Source organism: Phaseolus vulgaris, chromosome 3, assembly GCF_051622355.1.
Source record: "Phaseolus vulgaris cultivar YP4 chromosome 3, ASM5162235v1, whole genome shotgun sequence".
Classification (NCBI taxonomy): Eukaryota; Viridiplantae; Streptophyta; class Magnoliopsida; order Fabales; family Fabaceae; genus Phaseolus; species Phaseolus vulgaris.
In genome coordinates, this window is record NC_143500.1 from 36,823,786 (window position 1) to 36,843,396 (window position 19,611).

Here is a 19,611-nt window from a genome sequence, read left to right on the forward strand (position 1 = left end):
ATTTAATGTTGGAGATAGCATTAGTTGGAAGCATACTGTATTGGTGTTATAGGTTCCATTTTCAGTACAGTTCCATAAAACACAGTGCTTCAAACAAAAAGATGCAATAGTCAAAGCATTGGTCAAAGATGAGGGCATGGTGGGGAAGGATCTAATAAGCGCCGAAAGGTACAGAGGACACTCATCATCCATCATCCTTAGAGCCTTCAAGGGACAAGAAAAGACATTTTTTTTTTCTCTTTTCTCTTTGTTCATCCCTCTTCTTCTATTCCCTCCTTTTTCTCGTTCCATTTTTCTTTCAATTTTTGAACTTCTGTCTCCAAACTAAAGTCCAGTTGTAACTAGTCTAAAAGGAAGGGACCCATTGCAAAAAGTTCACAACAACACTAACAATATTATGGTTTTTGTTTCTGTCCTATGTGTATCATCATCTTTGCTAGTTATACTTTATTTTTTCACTTTTGAATTTCGATTATCCAACTTTTGGTCAAAATTGTGCTCCCTCATAATTAGTGGCCCCCAACTTACCTTTCTAGTGTAAACAGTACACAACTATATACGACCAATTATTACGTTCTCCAACAGAGTTTGAGTTTGCATATACATTGCTTGTTTCTGGTCTTCGCCCATTAGGATCGTGCAAATTCAAAGGTTAACCATAACAAGTAACGTGTCTATTATTTTATAACAAAAAGAGAGCGAAAAACAAAACCAACAAAATAATTATATTTAATTAATGACAAAATTAGGTTTACCTACTCGAACCCGACTTCCCTTTGAACATAAAACACATAAAAAACATTTTAACATATAATTCATTTTCATGTTTCAAGAAATATAAGAGGGTTAGAATGTGTGTGTTTTTTATTACATAACTATAATAGTATATTATTGCAGTTTCAAACGATGGCTCTGTTCTAAAAACTTGTTGCGTCAATTTTGTTGGCTAACTGTTATTACACCACCTACACGACGAAACTCGAGGTGCATGATCTTAGACGAATTTCTTGATCGATAAGTCTCAGTTGACTATATATTTGTTTAGATAAGTCCAGAAGAATGAAACCGAGACGTTTAAATTGAATAAAAACATGCGTCATATTCTGGTATTTATTTTCTGAAGAACAATTAATATGTATCTGATTGTCACTATGAATGAGATATTTTGATGATGACTATTTAAAATCATTTTTTAGCGTAAAAGAATGACAGCTTCAACAAAAATGAAGTACTGAAGAAATATGCACTCTTCCAGAAAAAGAATCATTAAATTTTTCTTCCTAGTAAAAAGTAAAAGCAAATGACTGACTATATAAAGTACAAAAAGAGAGAGGTGAGTGCTTGCATGTGAAAGAAGTGTAGGCGAATGAGAAAGAATCGCGCACTCACAATAAACGCCAGTGTTCAAATTCTCCCGAGGCTAACTCAACGAATATAATCTCAGCTTTTTCCGTAGCACACTGGTCGCACCCGATGGACAAAAAACACTAAAGCGGATAAACATATGTACCTTAGTCATTTTTTGTTGGAAAACTTGGTTAATTTGTTAGTTTTAATCATTTAGAAACCAGAAAATTAAACTATTCCATACATTTGATGCGAATTTACCAAAAGTAGTAAAAAGGGCATTATGCCAAAGGGCATTGAATGCCTTTCGCGTGGATGGCAAGTTGATACTAACAAAGGGATTACAAAAGGATTTCCTTCCCATTATACTCATGAAATCATGTCAGTATATTAACAGGGACAAAAAGCTAAAGGCGTAAAAGAAAAAAAGAAAAATGATACAAAACACAACAAAGGATCTTTGAGTTAGTACAGTGTCAGCTAGCTATAGCTACGGTTCTCATGAATCATGACTGTCAGTCCAACTCATTCAAATGGTGCATCAGCTAAAGAGACTAGACTAGTCCGTTCCTCCTTCCGTTGCATTGCGTTGCGTTGCATGCTAAAACACCACCACTACTTTCCTTTTCCCCCTTTCATCATTATATGCACAGATTCTCATCCTACCTCGTGCATGAGCTCATTCCATGCCAAATATTGGCGTTTGAAAGAGACTTGGTTTTGCATGGGATTGGAATGTGTGCAGGGTAGGTCCAATCCAGTTCCCGTAACCAGCACTGCTCTCATAACTAGTATTGCTATTTAGAGAAAAGATGGGCGTGGCGAATGGGATTGAACAGCTTAAAGAACCACTGCTTCCATTTCCATGACCATTACCACCATGACCACTTTGTTGCTGAACAAAGATGCCTCCTCCACTGAAAAACGCGGCATTGTTGTCACTGCCGGTACTTGAGGGGGCACTTGAGAGGTCCATTTGGAAGGGTGTGGCACCAGCAGTGCCGTTGTTGGAAGATGCAAAAGAAGTTGTAGTAACACTAGTAGTGTTCCTGCCTCCACTGTTGTCGAGTGTAGGATTATGGTACCCCAAGATGGACCAGTAATCTGAAGGGTCTTGTTTGATAGGGATGGCAAAGCTTAAGGTAGAGCTAGAAGGCTGCTGCTGTGATCCAAAGGTTACGGATGAAGCTGATGATGGATCTCGTTCGTCGGATCGGCTTGCCTCGTGGCTTTTGCTGTCAGATGCAGAATCTGCGGAGTTTTTGTTCTTGCTAGATAAGCCCCCAATGGGAAGTGTGCTATTTGCAATGCTCTTAACGTCGTAGCGACTCATGTCGAAGTTTGTGACCGCATTTAGCCCCCTGAATTTGATAGCTGCAATGTCATAGGCCTCAGCAGCTTCCTCTTGAGTGCCTGATTTAAAAAAAATGCACCAAGTTAATTTATATAGTTACTATCAAATCATAAACTAATAAAAAATATAAATATGCAATTGGGCAAGTGGCAAGGGATTTTTGGCCATTTGGGTAGTTTAACAAACACCTCACTGACAGCAACATACTGCGTGTGTGTACAAAAAATGAGGAAGTTCTTTCCTTTTCAAAAAAAGGACATGGGTAGAGGAATGGAAAACAAAGAAACAAAACAATAATTGATGTGAATATAAGGAAGATATTGATGACTCACTGAAAGTGCCAAGGTAGAGGTCTTTGTTTCCGGCAACTCTGCCTATTCTCGCCTGCCATCGGCCATGCTGGTGGTGTCTGAATCAAATTATTTTATTCATTTAGAATCAATAGATATCCACTAGCGGTCAAATGGAATGAAAATGAGGCCACAAAACGTTAAAACATAAAAGTACAAGATAGACAAATACCTCGTCACTCCTCTGTATATAGAGGCCCCCCTAGAGAAACCACTACTCTTCCTGTAACATGGAGGAAGGAAAATAAATTAAACATGCCCATGAAACTATTATCATAGCTGAGAGTTTAACAAAAACGAGTAATTTTACCTCCGTAGAGAAGCCACAAACTCTTGCCTGGTCATGTTCTTCATCTCCACCAGCTCCTTCTCATAGTTGGAAATCTGTGAAATGAAGAATAAAATATACAATAAAGATCATCAACTCGAAAGGTTTGAATAGCACTAGATACTACGTAATACAGGTACCATAAAACCAAAAATGAACCCATGTCTGATATGAAAGGTATATCATCCTACTAACCGGAAAGTTGGTGGTGGTAGTTGGACCCCAGTACTTGAGAGCAGCGAGATCGTAAGCTCTAGCTGCCTTATCTTCTTTGTCATAACCACCTAAAACACAGGAAGGAGGAAGAAACAAAAAAATCATTTTTTTTGACTAAAATGATTAGTATTCTCGAGAAGAATCTGAATCTAAGAAACGAGCAATCAAACTCATGATAATAAATGAACAGGAGATGGAAGAGAATATGTGGTTTGTGACGGTAAAACAAAATGATGATGTAAAACCAAGCTATGTAATGCTGCAAAGTAATAATCATACTCACCCAAATAAACTGCAACCGCATAATGAGCAAAAGATCCCACGAGTCAGCAATCATTCCCCAGGTACAAAAGCCACGCAAAGAAACAAAAGAAAGCACGGTCAGAATCTTTAACACCAGCACCTCCCATTCACTCACATCAGTCATCACAGACATAAATATTATTATTATTATCATTAATGAACTAATGAAAAAAAAAAAGCACGCACTGTGCCACTAACTGTTACACTTCGTAAAACCTAGATAGACATGACACTCGTCACTGTTACTAAACACACAAACTCAGCAATCTAATAGCTCCTGCGAGCCTGGCAGATCAATCTGAACCATTGAGAAGGGTTTTCATTGGGATTATAAATGGCGAACCACATTCTTTTACTCCCATTTATTCCGGTCACATTCAGCGGACCGTTTAACACTCAGTCTCAGATCTCGTGGACCCGGTTCGCGCCTGCGCCCTCCCCGGTGCACGTCATACACAACCCCTCTCTAACAATAAATAACACCTAAAACTAGCATGTAATATTTTTACCTTGTCTTCCTTTCCTACTCTGTCCTTCCCTTCTACAGCTATTGTCCCATAGATGAGCTTCATATCTTCCAGTCCATCTATGTCTGATAATAAGGAACAAAGCAACGCAGATAAATAAACAAAAATAATTATTTAAAAATGAAATAATGACGGCAGAATAAAAGGTGGTGATGAAAAAGATACCGGGTGACGCCACGGTAGATGGAAGTTCTTTGGCCGAAGGTGTCGACGGTTTTCTTCGGAGAGGGCTTTTGAGGTTCGGTGGTTGGTTCGGCCGCGAAGCCGCGAGGGAAGCACGCGGCTATTGTAGTCTTCAGCTCCGAATCGTATAGGTTGTTGTCGGTGGAGAACTGCGGAAGTCGTGGCGGTGCACCCGTGGCGGTGGTGTCTGCTACAGCGGAACCGCCTAGAAAGTCCTCGAACTTGGGAGCAGCGGTGAATATGGAGAGGTTGGTGGAACCTCCGCCGGCGGCTGGCTCCGGTGGTGCATCGACCGTGTTGGTGCCTGTAAGATATAGAATAATAATATAGGGGGTTTAATTTTTAGTGAGAGAAGATAAAAAAGTAAAAATATGAAGGAGAAGAGAGAGAAGGGAACCTGTGAGGGTGAGAGATGGATAAGAGGTGAAGGAGTGGAAAAGGGAAAGAGGAGAGGTAGAGTGAGAGGAAGAAGGGTTTGGGAAGTGATTGGAAAGAGAGAAAGCGAGGGAGTTGTTTGGCGGTGATGCAGAAGAGTCCATGTTGTGGTTTGGTTGGAGTGTTGGTAGTCTTCGATGAGCGTGAAAGAGAGATTATGGGGTTTGAACTTCAGTTGTGTTCTTTGGAAACTGCGATCTTATAGAATCTATTTGAGAGAGAGAAGGAGAAAGGTTGAAGAAGAAAGGGTTGAGATTATGACACAGATATAGAGGTGGTCTAAGAGAGAGACTCAACTCAACTCAGCTGCTTCTTAGGGTTCACCAAAAACGAGGTTCTTTTCTCTTAGGATGGCTGTAGATAGATATCCCACACAACAGTGACATTTCTATGCTATCATTTTATAAATACTAACCTTTTTTATTTTATTACTATTACGCTATAATAATAACAAATATGTATAAGTATGATCCATGAAGGCATAAAATGCCCATCCCTTCCTTGCATGTGTGTGTATATCTTTTCCTAACATATCCATAAAATAATCTTCACTCCCGCAACCGACAAATATCTATCCCTGTTCAAAATTGTCTCAATATTCATATGGTATCATCTCATTACAGTAGTAGTATATTATGTAGGTATGAAATTTTGCACAAAAAAACACCAATATCTTTTATTCTCCACCGCTATGTATGAGTTCGTGGATTGGTGCATTTAGCATATTTTTATTTTTAGTTCATTATGAGATTTTAAAAAAAAAAAGATTAAAACATATAGAGAGAAAAAGTGGATGCTTTTTACAGGAAGAATGGGTGGTCCGAAGATTGAAAAGTAAGTATGGGTATAAGAGACATATTTATGGGTGAATTAAGTTAGGATACAGAGGCAGATGATAGTAAACAATGAACTAATATGAAGAATCATTTGATATAAAATAAGTGAACGTAAAGGAATTATATATACATGTGTATAAGTTATGATATGATGATGGAGCACTTGGTGTTAGTAATGTTTAGTGTATGATTGTGGGGAAGCAAGATGGAAGAAGAGGGGACACGGTGACCCATCACCCATAACTGGGCAAGTCTTGAACCATTTCGATTGCTAAAATAAACTTGAACATGCTTCATCTCTCTATTCATTTATTTCTTTATGTACCACTGCAATTTCTCTTACAAAAATCTAATTAAGCCAAATTAATGATCGAACATGGTGGCTTTCTGGGAAGATAAACTCTCTGAATCATGACATTTATGATATTTTTCTACTATCCAATCCTCGCGTGTTTCTTTCTGTGAATTTATAAAGCGCAGCAACACAACCCTTTTCTTTTAACTCCTTCAATGTCTTCTCTTCCCGCCCATACTCCTCTCAAACCCTACTACTTTCATTTTTTAGCAATCTTTATATCAATTTCACAATTTTCCTTTTTACAAGTTTGTCCAAGATAATTTAAAGCACAAAGCTCAAAATTACAAACCTTTAACTATGAAAACTTTTAAGACACACAACCCTATAAGTCTAATAAAATTTTAAACTACATTAATATTTTTGTGAGTGAAATGGCTTGTAAATAAAGTTTAGAAAAAATTATATTTTCTGAGTTTTTCTCTTAAAAAGAAAGGTTAAACTAACACATAATTTATGGGGAAAATAAAATAAAACATTTAAAAAATCTTTAGTTTGTCGATATTAATTGGGATTTCTTTTTCTTTTCTGTTCTATAGTTCCAAAGTCGATAAATATATTAACTGTTAAAGAATGTTTAACTTATATATACCTTTTCATATTTTAGTACTTGAATTTAATTTTATACACTTTTATGTAGAACTTTTACAGAAACTGTAAATAGGATTTTTGGAATAATTATTGTAAAAATGGCGCGTGTATATATATATATATATATATATATATATTAAAATAGTGAAAAGAAATATTACACTAAAAAATATATGAAATAAAAATCAATTTTTAGAGACTAAAATAATTAGTTGCAATAGTAACTAAATTAGAGACATTTTAGAAACTAAAAAAAAATTGGTTTCTAAATTAGTTTCTATTATTGTTAAATAATTTCTAAATTGGTATCTAATTAGCAACCAAAGTTTTAACTACCAATTATTTAGTTTCTAAATTTGGTCTCTAAAGTCTTGGTACCAATTTAAAAACTATTTAACAATTATAGAAACTAATTTAAAAACCAATTTTTTTTTAAATTTCTAAAATGGTCTCTAATTTAATTACTATTTATTTACTATTGTAACTAATTATTTTAGTCTCTACAAATTGATTTCTATTTCATGATTTTATTGTAGTGTTATGATGGTGTATAATTAATAAACTAAAAAATAAATTACTGAAAAAATACTCAGTTAGGTTTTTGAAAAAAAATATATCCAATGTCTATTTAAGGATGTTTACGATAAATTTTTAGGCTTCTAAAAATTTGAAGTTAAATTTTGTTTGTTTTCTATGTTTGATATAATTTCTAAAATTCAATATTTTTTATAAATTAATTATTCATAAATATTTTTCTCATGTGTATATTACCTCTTAATATATTTCATAAATATTGGATTTAAAAATTATTTCATAAAATTAACTCTTAATTCATCCCGCTGTTTGTTTCTTTTAATTTTTTATTATTAAATATTTAAATTTAATTACATGAAAACAAATTTAAACATAACTATAAAGTAATATTTAATTGATGGTATCAATGTAGTAGTTTAAACCAATATATAAATAAATTTAATAATTTTTATATAGTACTAATTATTATATTTATTTAATAAAATATGTAGCTAATGTTAATAACATTATGAAATATTACTTTTGTTAAATATAGTTATTATTGGTTATAAATGGAATGGTAATATATATTGCAATCTATAAAATTTTCAAATTAAAGTATTTCAAAGAAAAGTAATAACATATTATTATTACAGATTCGGTACGAAATTAGCTCCTAAATGTGAATTTGTGTTAATTTATTCCATCCAAAACTTCTCAAGACATAAATAAACTATTGTTCGTTAAAATATTATTTGAAGGAATGGATGATTATAATAAGTGCTTATTACTGTTGAAACTTTTGTGCTCGTCTCAACACGTAATTGTTGCTACTTATCAGACACAATCTCACGAATTTCTTTTGTTTTCGTAAATTTATAAATATTTAAATATCTCGGAAGCAAATTTGTAGAACATATAATATTTGTATGGAGAAAGTACAAATACAATGTTACTTTTTTTGAAACTAGTAGAAAATACTTAGGATATATAGAATATATATATATATATATATATAAAATCAAATTTATAGATGAATAAGTCGGTCAAAAAAATAAATGTAAATGAGGAAAAATCATAAAAGAGAAAAAAAAATTAAGAACAAAAAATATTTGAATAAAATGAGAGTGTGATTCATTTCTACTCAACATAATATTTTAGTGAAATTAAATTATAGGGGAAAGTGATCCCTTTTGTCAATCACATAATTTTTTTTTTATAAAACATGATTAAACATATCTTTAAGATATTTACTTAAAGTACTAATTTAATTATAAATATTACTTTAGAATACAAAAAATGGGAACGTACAAAATAAGAGAAGTTTAGTCGTGTACTTAGAATAGTCATACACTGTGTATGCATGCAACTGACTCTTATTCAACATTTTAATGTTTAGACTAAAGAAATTTTAACATTTCTCAAAAAAAAACATGAAGTTGTTTATTTTATTTTATTTTTATTGACAATAAATAAATTAAATTATTTGAAGGATACTTCAATTTATTTTTAAAAAATCGTATTCTTCAAAAAGACTAGAAGAGTTCTTCTTCTTAAAAAAAACTTATTTTTTTTTCAAACAACAAATACCAAATTTTATATGACCAAAACATATAAATAAAACACCTGTTCACTGAATTCTGACAAAGCTTACCACACAAAATTCATAACTTATGTAACAAACACATAACTACAATTCAAACCAAACTTGTCACTAATCCACAATCATCTTACATGCAAAAAAATTTATCAGGTTTGATCTTACATTTTTTAACACAATTTGATTTTTTACTTCCAGATTTCTGTTACTAAAACCACTCACATGTAAACCCAAGTTTCATTTCCGACTTCCTTCAATATGCGTAAAGAAAATAAAAAATGACTTTTTTGTTCAAAGTGCAATATTGTGACCTTATCAATCCAATTAAAATACTTATACCATACAATAAAATAAACCGAACAATCAATAAACATATGATTAGCAGATTTTATATGTTGTCCACACAAGACAAATATTACACGAGGAAATTCATATCTCTTCTACTTAAATTATCCCACTTTGTTTCTAAGTAATCTACATGAATCACTTTGAGTATTTTTCACTAATTTTTTACTTTCTATATACAATAATAATTTTAATTTGGGAAGAAGAAATCATTATTAATTTTAACTTGTTCTCAAATTCAGATTAAAATATAAACTTATGTGATTAAAAATTATATAATATTAAATAATATTTTTATTATTTACATATAACTTCCAGTTTTTGTATAAATGAAATATTTATTTTAAATAAAAAAATTATTTTAATATATTTTATAAGTATGTATGTGTATATATATATTATTTTAAATTATATTTTTAATACTTATATAAAAGTTATTTATATTTAAAAAAGCAGTATAAGTTGACAAATCTAATCATTCGCCCTAGACAAGATTCTGGACGTGGACTAATATCTCCAACAATCTAAATTTCTAACAAATTGTAGATTTGCTGACTTAATCCGATTCCGTATCGTGTTATTGGCTAAAAAATTATAATTAAAAAAACAAAAACATAAATGACAATATATATAAATTTTTAACATATATATATTGAAAATAGTTAAAAATATAATGTCAGAATTCTTTTATGTGTACCGGTGAGCTTAACTATAAAAAAAAATACACTCTAATAAAATCGTTAAATATTATCATTAATTTAGAAGTAAAAAATAACTAATTATTATATGTATTAACTTAAATTATTATCTTATAATTATTAATATTTAAAATATTTTCTATTATTAATAAAAATATATAAAATAATTTTTAAATTGATAGTGAATTATTTATGTTTAATATTTTATTATTTAATGGCATGGTAAATGTAGTGAATATATGTGTTTTACATAGATTGTACGGAATAAAAATGGAATCTTTAATGGTTGGACTTATTTTGGATTGAAGATGGATAAATTATTCTCTTGCGATAACGACAAACTAAAAGGGATGGAAATAATAACATAACGGAGTGCTAGAAATAATAAAAGGAATAAAAAGAATATCTGAGTTGAAAACTGTGAAAAAAATAAAGAAATAAAGAGGGGTGTAATATGTATCTTTCTTTTGTTATAAGCAACAAAGAATGAAATAAAATGAGAGTATAAGGTTATTCTAATAAATATAGAGTATAGTATAGATGTAGGTATCAGATCATAACACTAAATGCTACTCAACCGTAAACTTTTCCTACCTACTAAAAACTAGATACCTCCACCTACCACTGTTCCTGCATATTACATAACTGGATTCATTATCAAAAAGAAAATAATGCCTATAATGTACACAAATATATCTCATAAAAATATGATTTTATAAATAGACGTGTCCATTTAGCAGAGGTACTCCAAAAACTTTGAGCCCTATAAGACTCATGTAACAAAAAAAAAGTGATAATAATCGATAAAATGTTCATCCACATCTAGACCATATGATCATCAAAACGTGTAAAAGAAATATTGGATCGTTTGATGAATTTTAAACATGCAAAAATTCAAGCACCAATCATAAATATGAAAAATTATACTAAGGAATTTGTGATTAATCCATATCAAAGTCTTAATTTATGTGTTGGTGAAGATTTTAACTAGATCCACCACTTTATCATTAAAGATAACATTGTTTATGTAATTTCAAATTCCCCAAATGAATGTTTTTACCATTATAAATAATTATAAACAAAGTGTTATTCAACCTTATTACTATGAATAAATGTCCTTTCACTACATTATCACATATCTATTAGATATGAGATTAAGAAGACCCTTGCACCAAACCAACAAAAAAAATTCATTCTTTTTTCTCTGTTATTTTCCATCTTCCTTTGATTTTTCTTAATATTCCAAGAAATTTAACAATTTTCCTCATATTTCAGTTTTTGGTTCCTTCTCACAAGCTAATTACACGATGTCAAGGAAAATTTGAATGTTTCTTGGATAAACTCTTCTTCTGTTAAAGTGCAGAGTTAGAGATTGATTATGAACAAAATACTAAAAAAAAAAAATCATCAAATAAAAACCAATTTTTAGAGACCAAAATAATTAGTTACAATATAAATTAAAATAGAGACCATTTTATAAACTAAAAGAAAAATTGGTTTTTATTATTTTCTATTATTGTTAAATAGTTTCTAAATAATTGGTAGTTAAAACCTTAGTTGCTAATTAGATACCAATTTAGAAATTATTTAACAATAATAGAAAATAATAGAAACTAATTTAGAAACCAAATTTCTTTTTAGTTTCTAAATGGTATCTAATTTAGTTACTATTGCAACTAATTATTTTGGTTTCTATTTCATGATTTTCTTGTAGTGAAAATATTTTTTAGGGTATAAAGTTTGAAGTGATAAAAAAATGTTTATGGTATGATATTTCAAGATGTTTTTCAAAACTTAAATATCTACGAGGATCTAAAGGTAAGAAAAACTAACTTTTTATAATAAAAAGAGGCTTGAAATAAACTCAGAAAGAGTGTTTACATTCTTGCATGTGAGATATTGAGAATTTCAACTACCCCTACAAATAAGATCATAAAATAAAAATTAATTTATGAAATAAAAAATAATTAATTACAATAATAAATAAATTAGAGACAATTTCAGAGACTAAAAGAATTTTATTTTCTAAATTAGTTTCTATTATTGTTAAATAGTTTCTAAATTGGTATCTAAATAAATATCAAAGTTTTAACTATCAATTATTTAGATTCTAAAAACTTTGGTAGCTAATTAGATACTAATTTAGAAACCATTTAATAATAATAGAAATTATTTTAAAAATCAAAAGTTTTTTTAGTTTTTAAAATAGTCTCTAATTTAGTCATTATAACAACTAACTATTTTTTTTCTCTAAAATTAATTTTTATTTCATGATTTTGTTATAGTTTACTGTTTATTTAAAAATTGACAAGAATACGTCTTGATGTAATCATGATTAGTTTGTATGCATGAATTATAATTTAGAATAAATGATTTACATGCGAAGCGAGAAACAGGTTAAAAATGTAGTTCTAGTCTCATATGAGTATCTAAGGTCTGGAAAATTTTATATATTATAGCACATTGGAACAAAGATTTATCATTTTAATAAATCTTTAATTAAATCACGAGACGAATTTTTCTCAGATAACGTATAAAAGACTAATATAATTTTAAATATGTAGAAAAATGATACCTAAAAATTCGTAAAAATAGAATCTAGTAGCTATTAAAATATATGGAAAAGTCATTACCTCGAGTAACGTTTAATGTTTCCAAAAAAAATATAAGAAAAGTTTTCAAATTTTATAAATTTAATAAATTGTTTCAAGTTTTATAAATTTTAATTGTGAGATAAGTTTATTTAAATTCAAAACTATAAATTTTGAAATGAATTATATTTTCGAAAGATTTGACTAACAATTTTTTTGTTAATAAACATGAAAATAATAAAATATTTCTATTATTTTATATTTTTTATTATAAAATAACCTCAATATCATGTAAAAAAATATATAATTTTCTTATTTTAATACAAAATTACATAATATATATATATATATATATAAATTTATAAGACGGCGTGATAAAAAAATATAACTATGTATACACGATAACGTTTATATTTACGCTATATTCTGATTTGTTACATAGCTAATTTTATTGATAGTTTCAAATTAATGTAAAATAATGTATAAGAAAGTAATACGATATAAGAAAAATAAGGTGTTATTTTGGATAATTGTGAGTTTCTATATTTTTCCAAGAAAATTGAAAATAAATTCCGTTTAGATAACACCAAGTTAAAATATTTTTTAAACAAATTTTAAAACTATTTTAAATGCATCAGAGTTGAGGACGGCTCTAGTTGGAAAATGGTGAAATGAAATATCAGGTCTGAATTTTAAAATTTTCAACTGAAATTAATCCTATGTTTTTCAGCTCATTTGTTCATGTATAATCTCGAGGACTTAACTTAAAACAAAAACTAAAAACACCACAAAGAAGGTCGAAGTTTTCTGCAGAAAATTACATTATCATGTACTTGGTCAGTGAAAGAAATTCCTTTCATTACTGTTTTAATAAGAGAAACTTATGAAATTAAAATATCTTAAAATTTAAAAATTTAAATGCACATGGCAAAAAGTAACATGTATTCACTAGGTTATATATATGTATATAAACATGTAAGAGGAAATTATAAGTGACAGTTGGTTGTGCATTTGTCTTTTTATTCTGATTTCATATAAAAAGAAGTACACAATAATTTAAATGATAACATTTGTTTTAGATATGTCTGATTTTAAGATTAAATTGAAATGATTAATATTGGTGAGTGTGTGTTAGAGATATATGATATGATAAGGGTTATTTTTGAAATGTTTTAATAGTCTAATTCGCTTATCACATTGCGTTTGAAATAATGTGATGTTTGAATTATTAGAAGGATATATAAATTACACGTATTGAGGGATGCCATTATTGGATAAACTGAAGGATGGTTTCTATTATTAGATGCATGACGTGTTAATGACTTTATTGTCTCATCAAAATTACGTGAGAGACTTCTCCTTCTCCGACTAAAATATTTCTCATTTGTGTAGACAATAATTCTTCAACACTAAGAAACAACCAAATGAATCACAAAGAAGACACCAAACAAGTAAAGAGACACACAAAAGAAAAATTTGGAATGTACCAACAAAATCATATTCAAAATGGTATTGCTCATGCTTGTCGAGATGCACTAAAATGGATAAAAATATTAATTAATATTGTTTCGAGAATCTATTTTATATTAAAATATGTTTGTTAAACTATATCTTTTTATCAGCCAATAAAAAATATACTGAATGAAAATACGAGAAGTATCCAAAACTTTAGATAAAAAGTAAGATTTATACACCTTATTAAATTGATATCTTCAAATTTATAATTTAAATAATTAATAATAAAAATTTTATAGTTAATTAGATATTAATTTAAAAATTATTTATCAATAATAATTTTTTTTATAATAATATTTAATCTAATCAATATAACAATTAATTATTTTAGTCTTTAAAATTAATTTTTATTTAATAATTCTTTTTAAAGCTTTCTTTCCAGCTTTACACTCAATGTCAAGACATGTAACAAGGAAAACTAAAGAGGTATTCCTATTCTCTATTAAAAAATTATTAAATTAAAATTAATTTTAAAAATAAAAAATTACCATTATTATATTAATTTTTTTAAAAATTAAAAAAAATTATTAATATATAAATTAATTTATATTATTGATAAATATTTTTTTAAATTAATATTTGATTAACTATCAATATTTTATTAAAAAATATTGATAACTAATTAGATATTAATTTAAAAATTATTTATCAATAATATAAACTAATCTAGATACTAATAATATTTTTAGACTCTAAAATATATCATTTAGTTAATTACTTTTATCTTTAAAATTAGTTTTTATTTAATAATTTTTTTTATAATAAATATTAAATTATAAACTTACAAGGGTGCACTTATAATTTAATATTAAATTTTCAAGTTATCACACAAGTAAGATGGAAGAATATTTGATTATTTTAATATAATATTCATGTAATTATAGAATGAGTTTAATAAATAAAAATTGTATATGGCGAAGGTTGTTAGACTTAAAATTATACTGTAGTCGATGAAAGTAATTTTTAAGTTATTAAAATAAACGTCTACTTCATTAAGCATAATTTTGTTGTTAAAATAAAAATATTACTAGAATTGAATATTTTAAAAAATAAGGTATAATTTATTCCAACAAATTTCACAATAAACAAAATTGTGCTTACAATTTTCATAATCACATCTAATTTTTTTGTCTAACAAAAAATAAAATTAATAAAAATGAGACCGGAGATTTCTCAACCCTTATACAAAAAACTTGTCTCCACAAGACTTTATAATCCTACGTCCTACTCATAAATGGTCAAATTAGACTCTCAATCTACTACATGTTCATGTCTTTCCATACTCCACAAATCAATATCAACCAAAATGACAACATCCCTCATATCATCCTGAAAAATACCAATTCAAGTTGTGTTATTTGCTAGCCACAATGTTAGTTGCTTCAGATCAGAAGCTTACACTTATGAGATCACTTCATTTATCCATTATACATCTTTAACCATCCTCCACTTCCATGCATATTTTCAACCAAAAATTTTCTTGAGGTCAAAATATTCTTGATCACCTTTTACCTTGCATGGTTATATTGCATACACAAACACTACAAAAATGAAAACAGCAGACACGTATGTCCTTACAAAATCAATCCAACTTAAATACATATTCATTTCCTAGTTAGATAAACCAAGACTTGAGATAGATAATAGAATAAATGTATTAATAAATATCTCAATTGTGCCACAACTGAATCTGTTGCACCATTTTTAAAAATAATATTATTTTTATGATTCCACAAAACTTATATATTGATCATCCACGTAATTTTTCAGACTCTATTCTATTTAGGATTGAACTCTTTAGCTTAAGCACAAGTAATAAGTTGATAGATAGAAAAATAAAATAAAAACTATCACCCGGAAAGAAATATAAAGTCGAATGTGTTTTTGTTTTATTATGGAATAGAATTGGATTTTAATTTACATATAAACTAATTTTAATTTATTTCTTTCTTACTTCTATTTTTCTGTAAATATTTATAAAAAGATTATTCAATCAGACAAAATAATTATTTGCAAAAAAATGTTTGCATCTCAGTATTTAATCATGCTTGAACAGCTCAGCAAGAGGTGAAGAACCAAACCAAGCATTTCTCCTTTTCCATCACAGATCCAATTTCCATTTTCACCAAAGTCTCATAATCAGTTTCACATTTTGAAAAAGCCATAACTTTTCTATAACCACTTCACTACTTCCAACCCATTATTAGAATTAGGTGCATGATTCCACATTTAAAGCATAAAATTTTTCATAATTAGAGTTTTATAAGTAATTCAATTGTAAGATTAGGTAGCACCATACATATAATAACGAAAATACAACGGAATCTAACTTATTTGCAACAATTAACTCAAAAGGGGATGATTGTCTAAGTTTTATGGAACATAGTAACTTTATACATTTTAGCACCGATCCGTGGCTCTTTAGGTATGAATGTACTGAGAAATTAAAGAAAAAAAAAACTTTATTGTTTGGATTTAAAGAAAGAATAAAAGATTGTATACATTTTTTTTTCTTCAGTACAAATAGTTTAACAAATGATAATGGTGAGTTGGATAAGATTGAGTATCCAAGTCTTACACTAATGTTGTTAGCAATTCATTTTAGTACGAATCGTATTGGTTTGAACTTTTTTATATTATTAACCAGTCAAGATTTTCCTAATAAGTTAGTTTACCCATGATGAAATCTTGATCAAAATTTTGGAAATTTGGATTTGATAAACCTATTGTTAATTTAGAAATGAATCATATTGCTACTATGATTGAATCCAGCAAACCTTATCAATAATGTCAGAAGTATGAATCTCAGAGACAGTTAAGGGAAGGGATTTTACTTTACTAGAAGGTGTTAATTTCAGAGTTTTGTTGATGAGATTTGACATTAAAAGCAAAAATATTATTATAAAGAGGTTATTATAAGTGGAAACTAGAGAGAGAAGAGACATGATTAATTAAGTAAAGAAAAGTATTGAAGCAAATCACCTTTGAGTTGTTATATAGGACTAAGTTGGGATGCATTTGATAATGACATGACATAAATGTGAGTTGAGGAAAATTGAGATTAAGAAAGCAGTGTTGATATTAAAGGAAAGGATTAGAATAATGATAGAAGTGTGTGTATAAGAGATATGGATTGATGGGAATTATAGAATAAGTGAAGCAGGATTGTGCAACAAAGATGGTGGGTGGCTCCCGAAAGGACACTTTGACCCCGGACCATGCGGACACTTGTCTCAATCGCTACAAAAGAAAATGTGTCTTATAGTGACTCAGCCAATCCAGATTGCAAGCCAAGCAAAGCTCACGTTCACACTGCACATGTGAGAAAAGGACAAATGTGATTGTGAGGAACATTGGAATAGAGATTAGGTAGTGAAGAACAATTTTATTTAGTAAAAATGTGGGGAGCAGCAGACAGAGTAGTCCTCAAAACACGTATAAGAGTTAAAAATGCTTTTACACTAAGCAATGAGAATGCAGAAAGGCGTAAAAAATAAAGAGGAAAGGTTACATGACAGTGAAGTTATTTGTGGGGAATAAAGAAAGACTAAAGGGTGTTTTAGATTGGTAGAGAGTTCGGCGGGAGTGGGAGAGTGTTGGCATTGAGGCTTCATTATTCCCTTCAAATCTGCAGTAAAAAGAAAAGGAACTAATTAAACTAATAATTGGTGACTTATAAAACACCCACTAACATACACATTTTTCTATCATAAACTAAGCAATCTTCACAGCTGGCTACTAAAAGCCAATTTCTTTAATTCCAGGCCGAATACTTTGCCAAAACAGTCAAACTTTGTATTAGAAAGCCATTGCAGAGTGTAGTTTGGGGTCAGAGAAACGAATCATTTCTCACGTTCGCTGCTATATCTTAATTTCTAGTTTATTACTATTATTGCTTCATCATCATCATCATCTCTTCCGAATTCTCTTTTGCTTCATTTAGTTGTGTTGTTTAAATTATTCTTCTCACATTCTCGGTTTGGAGAAAGATCTGATCCTGCGTGATTCGAGACACAAAGGTGGGTCCAACTACGGATTCACAATACGTGTGGTTGATCACGATTCTCTTACATAATAAGAGATATAACAAGTGTATGAAGAGGGTTGTTAGCCCCTCACCCCCAATTTTAAGCCAACAAATATTTTATTTTGGCGTTTTTGAAATGGTATTCTAGAATATACATTAACATACATGGTATCTTATTATCAATTGAACACATAAAGTCGGATTCGGCATGAGTGTCTGAATTTAGAGAATATAATGAATAGTAAAAAACTAAAAGCAATAATTAAGGAGGCAGAGCGAAAACGGTGCATCCACATGATAGGAGAGTCAAACAGAGAAAATGAGATTGCACGTGGCGTCTTGAGAGGTCTGCCCTATACTGAAAAATGATCCACCACCATCACAGCACGTGACTTGAGAACAAGACCTCTGTTTCCACGTGCCATTTCAGGCACAAGAACAAGAGGGCGGTGGAAGTTGTGCTGGAGTGAACCACACGTGATGCTGGTGTCCATCGTAATCTGCTACTTCCACTTTATAATTTCCACCCTTCTATATTCACAATTCCTGCACTCCTAACTTTAACTACATTCTCACCTTAATATTTTTCTTTTTTATTATTGCACTTGTTACATTACTCCTTCGCTACACTTTTTCCAATCCTATAGTAACTCTTCATATTTTAAAAACGTACATTATATATCTATTGTTAACTTTAAAAAAATCTACACTAGTATTCCCAAACTGAACTCTTTTTTTTGTTTCAGTATGACTTACTATTACTTTTATTTATACAAAAACAGACGTATATTCATGACACAGGTTCAAACAGTTACGCTTCACTGATATATGGCCGTAAGTATATATATCTTTTTGATACCAGGGTGCATGTTTTAAAGCTTAGCTAAAAGCTAAAACACATTCGTAGTTGTGTCAAGCGACCAATAGTGGACCCATATAAAGATTTTAACAAAAACACTCTTAAGAATAACCTTTTGCAATGAAGCCCATTAGCTCCGCGCTCTAAAGGGAATTTCTTCCTGAACCCATATTTTTTCTTGCACCACATACTTTTGAAAATGCTAAAATTATTCATTCTAGATTATATAATCTAAAATGCAAAATTTACATAATGTACATTCTATAATACAAATTACACAATGCAAAAATTGTATTTTAAAATGTGCAATGAAGCAAATTCTAGAATACAGTATTCTGAAATATGTAATCTAAAATACAAAACTGTAATTCGGATTGTATTTAAGACTATACATTCCAGAATACAAATTTTAAATGATACAATCCAAAATATAAAAAATCACAATTTTAAACTTTATGATTTTATAATCTGAAAAGTCTAAAGGAATTAAAAAAAATGTTCAATGAAAAATATCAAATAATTTGGATATTTTTCAAAGTATGGGGGTGTAGGAAGGAATGCATGGAGGTGAGGAAGAATTTACCCATTTTTAAAGCATCCGCACTCATTATAACTACGGGCCAATACAGTAATGATAA

General features: G+C 29.3%; 1 protein-coding gene across 1 annotated transcript; it reads right to left on the reverse strand.

Annotated features, from left to right (window-relative positions):
• Positions 1-1,688: 1,688 nt before the first annotated feature.
• AIL5 (AINTEGUMENTA-like 5) lies at positions 1,689-5,424 on the reverse strand. Its single transcript, XM_068607923.2, has 9 exons — positions 5,006-5,424; positions 4,591-4,912; positions 4,408-4,490; positions 3,879-3,887; positions 3,575-3,663; positions 3,362-3,435; positions 3,224-3,274; positions 3,034-3,110; positions 1,689-2,760 (listed from the first exon to the last, which is right to left on the reverse strand). Exons 1-9 carry the CDS (start codon positions 5,145-5,147, stop codon positions 2,027-2,029), a joined length of 1,581 nt encoding a protein of 526 aa, XP_068464024.1. The 5' UTR covers positions 5,148-5,424; the 3' UTR covers positions 1,689-2,026.
• Positions 5,425-19,611: the final 14,187 nt, after the last annotated feature.

Coding starts and splice junctions, on each gene's coding strand:
- AIL5 (XM_068607923.2), bottom strand. CDS start 5,147: ATGGACTCTTCTGCATCACCGCCAAACAACTCCCTCGCTTTCTCTCTT. Junction 4,491..4,590: donor ATCTACCGTGGCGTCACCCG/GTATCTTTTTCA, acceptor CCTTATTATCAG/ACATAGATGGACTGGAAGAT. Junction 3,111..3,223: donor ATATACAGAGGAGTGACGAG/GTATTTGTCTAT, acceptor AATTTGATTCAG/ACACCACCAGCATGGCCGAT.